The sequence below is a fragment of the Lipotes vexillifer genome, unplaced genomic scaffold, assembly GCF_000442215.2.
Source record: "Lipotes vexillifer unplaced genomic scaffold, Lipotes_vexillifer_v1.1 scaffold3427, whole genome shotgun sequence".
Classification (NCBI taxonomy): Eukaryota; Metazoa; Chordata; class Mammalia; order Artiodactyla; family Lipotidae; genus Lipotes; species Lipotes vexillifer.
In genome coordinates, this window is record NW_006778738.1 from 109,152 (window position 1) to 111,542 (window position 2,391).

The 2,391-nt window shown below is 49.3% G+C and overlaps 1 protein-coding gene across 1 annotated transcript in view; it reads left to right on the plus strand.

Annotated features, from left to right (window-relative positions):
- SAMD4B (sterile alpha motif domain containing 4B) overlaps positions 1–2,391 on the plus strand; it is a 22,244-nt gene that overhangs the window by 10,082 nt on the left and 9,771 nt on the right. Inside the window, 1 exon segment of the mRNA XM_007472191.1 lies at positions 1–201. This exon segment is cut by the window's left edge and continues 12 nt beyond it. Coding sequence (XP_007472253.1) covers positions 1–201 — 201 coding nt within the window.

Here is a 2,391-nt window from a genome sequence, read left to right on the forward strand (position 1 = left end):
GCGGCTTCCGCACCCGGCCTGAGCCCACCTACCACTCACGCCAGGGCTCGGATGAGTGGGGTGGCCCTGCAGAGCTGGGCCCTGGGGAGGCAGGACCAGGCTGGCAGGACAAGCCACCCCGGGAAAATGGACACGTGCCCTTCCACCCACCCAGCTCAGTGCCGCCAGCCATCAACAGTATTGGGAGCAACGCAAACGCAGGTGAGGAGGTGGGAGTCCGGGAGGCCATGCCTACTTGAAAAGGGTCGGACCGGGCTCTCTCTTCACTCGCTCTGTGTCCCTGGGCAAGTCACATAACCTCTCTGGGCCTCAGCTTTATGAGACAGTGCAGAGGTTGTGAACTGGCATTCCCAGAGCCATTTCTGACCTGCAGACATGTTTTATTGAGCTCAAACTCAACAAAACTTTGGTTTTTGTTTTGTTATGTTTTTAAATAAATTTGGTGATGTAAGGAATTGGGAATTTTCTCCTAAAAATCTGGATTTTCAGCTTCTCTTCAGAAGTCAAAAGATCTGGCAACTCAAGGCCTGTATTCCTGGTGGCAGCTGTAAGATGGAGTTGAATATTGGTCACCGCCTTCTGACCCTGCACATGTGTCCCAGTCGGCCTCTGCCCCTACCATCCCACTTTGGGCATGTGTGATAACTGCCTGACTTCAGTTATAGACCATCATAATTTGAGGTCCCTTCCAGCCCAGACATTCTGGATTTTTGTATCTGGCTCCAGCGTACAGACTCATTTCTGAGAAATGTATGTTTGTAAGCCTGTTCATATTAGGTGTAACTCATGCTGCAAGGCATTAGTAATAGTAGGTAACATTGTTGAGCACTGATTGTGCTAGGTACTCTTTTATAAGCACTTTTCAGGCATGATCTCGTTTAATCCTCATCACAACAATATTATTAGCCCCATTCTGCAGATGAAGGCACTGAGACTCAAAGAGACGAAGTCTTGTATTCAAGGTCACAGAACAAGTGGTGGAACTGACCAGGGTTTAGACCCAGGCAGTCTGATACCAGAGCTTGCATCTGACCACTGTGCCATCCTTCAACTAAGTGGCCTCTTAGCAAGCACCCGCAGAGGCTGGGGTCAGCGGGAGGAGCTGGTATTCCAGTGAGTTTTTGAAATATTAGTTGAACAGTATAAGGGAGAATGGTGTTTCCAAGGATTGATGAGGTGACAGGACCTGACTCAAAGCAAGAAGTTTCCAAATTTAACCTCAAGGTGGCCGGCCCCTTTTTGCAGACACTGGTTAAAGCAGGCCAGGAGAGGGTGGCAGTGAAATGTTACCTGTGCCAGTGGGTGGGGTGAACCCTGGGTCTTCATTGCCCAGCTGTGTGGCACCTGGTACATATCAGTTACCCCTGAGCCTCTTTCTTCCCCAGCTGAATATGGATATCCTGGTCACCTGCCTCCTTCCAAGATGCTGGCAAGAATCAGGGAAGATAGAGGGGTAGAAGGGCACTTCTGGGAACTCAAGCAACCCAAGGTGTCTTGGACCTTGTTTTCTAGTCTCAGAGCATGACAGTTTCTGGGTCCAGGTTGGGAGGGTATATTAATAATCATAATTCTAGCTAAAATATATTCAGCATTTAGTCTTTGCCAAGAGCTGTTCTGAGAAGTTTATACTTATAAATTCATTGGCTGAGGCATGGAGTCACTTGCCCAAGGTGGTGTAGCCAGAATTTCAATCAAGGCAGTCTGGCTCCTCAGCTTATATTCTTTGTTACTGTGCTACACTGCCCCCACCTAAAAGTGACCCTCCCGAAGATGCTCATCAGGGGAGGGGTCACCCATGCAGGCTGCCCATACATTCCTTCCTCCCCACGATGGGGACAGCAGCTTTAGAGGACCAAGCTGGAACAATGTTGAATAGGGGATTTGAACCAGAAGAGGAATTGGGCATTCCAGGTACAGGGCACAGCATGAATTGAAGGTATAGGGGTGTCAGATTGGAGGGGACAGTATGCAGACAGGTCTGGCTAGGATGGAGAAGTGCGAGGATTTAAATGAGTAATAGCAGTAGCAAATATTCATGTTTACCCTGTGCCAGAGACTTCACATGGAAGTGGAGACAGAGGGGGAAGATGAAGTGACTTGCCCAGGATCATGAAGTTAGTAGATGGCAGAGCCAGAATTTGAACACAGGTCTGTCTTGACCCCCAGATCTCAGTATGTTAGGGCCACATTCAGAGGGGGCCTTGAAGGCTAGGATGAAGCTTTTCAATTTCAATTTCAAGCAGTTGCAGGAAACAGGAAGCCATTAAACTATTTTTGAGTGGGGAGCAAGGATTGGCCTGTAAGGGCAGGCAGGGTGGGTTTGGGGTGCTGCCAAGGACAGGCCAGGGCTTCTTGGAGAGTGTGAGGCCCTGGATGTCTGGCCGGCATTCC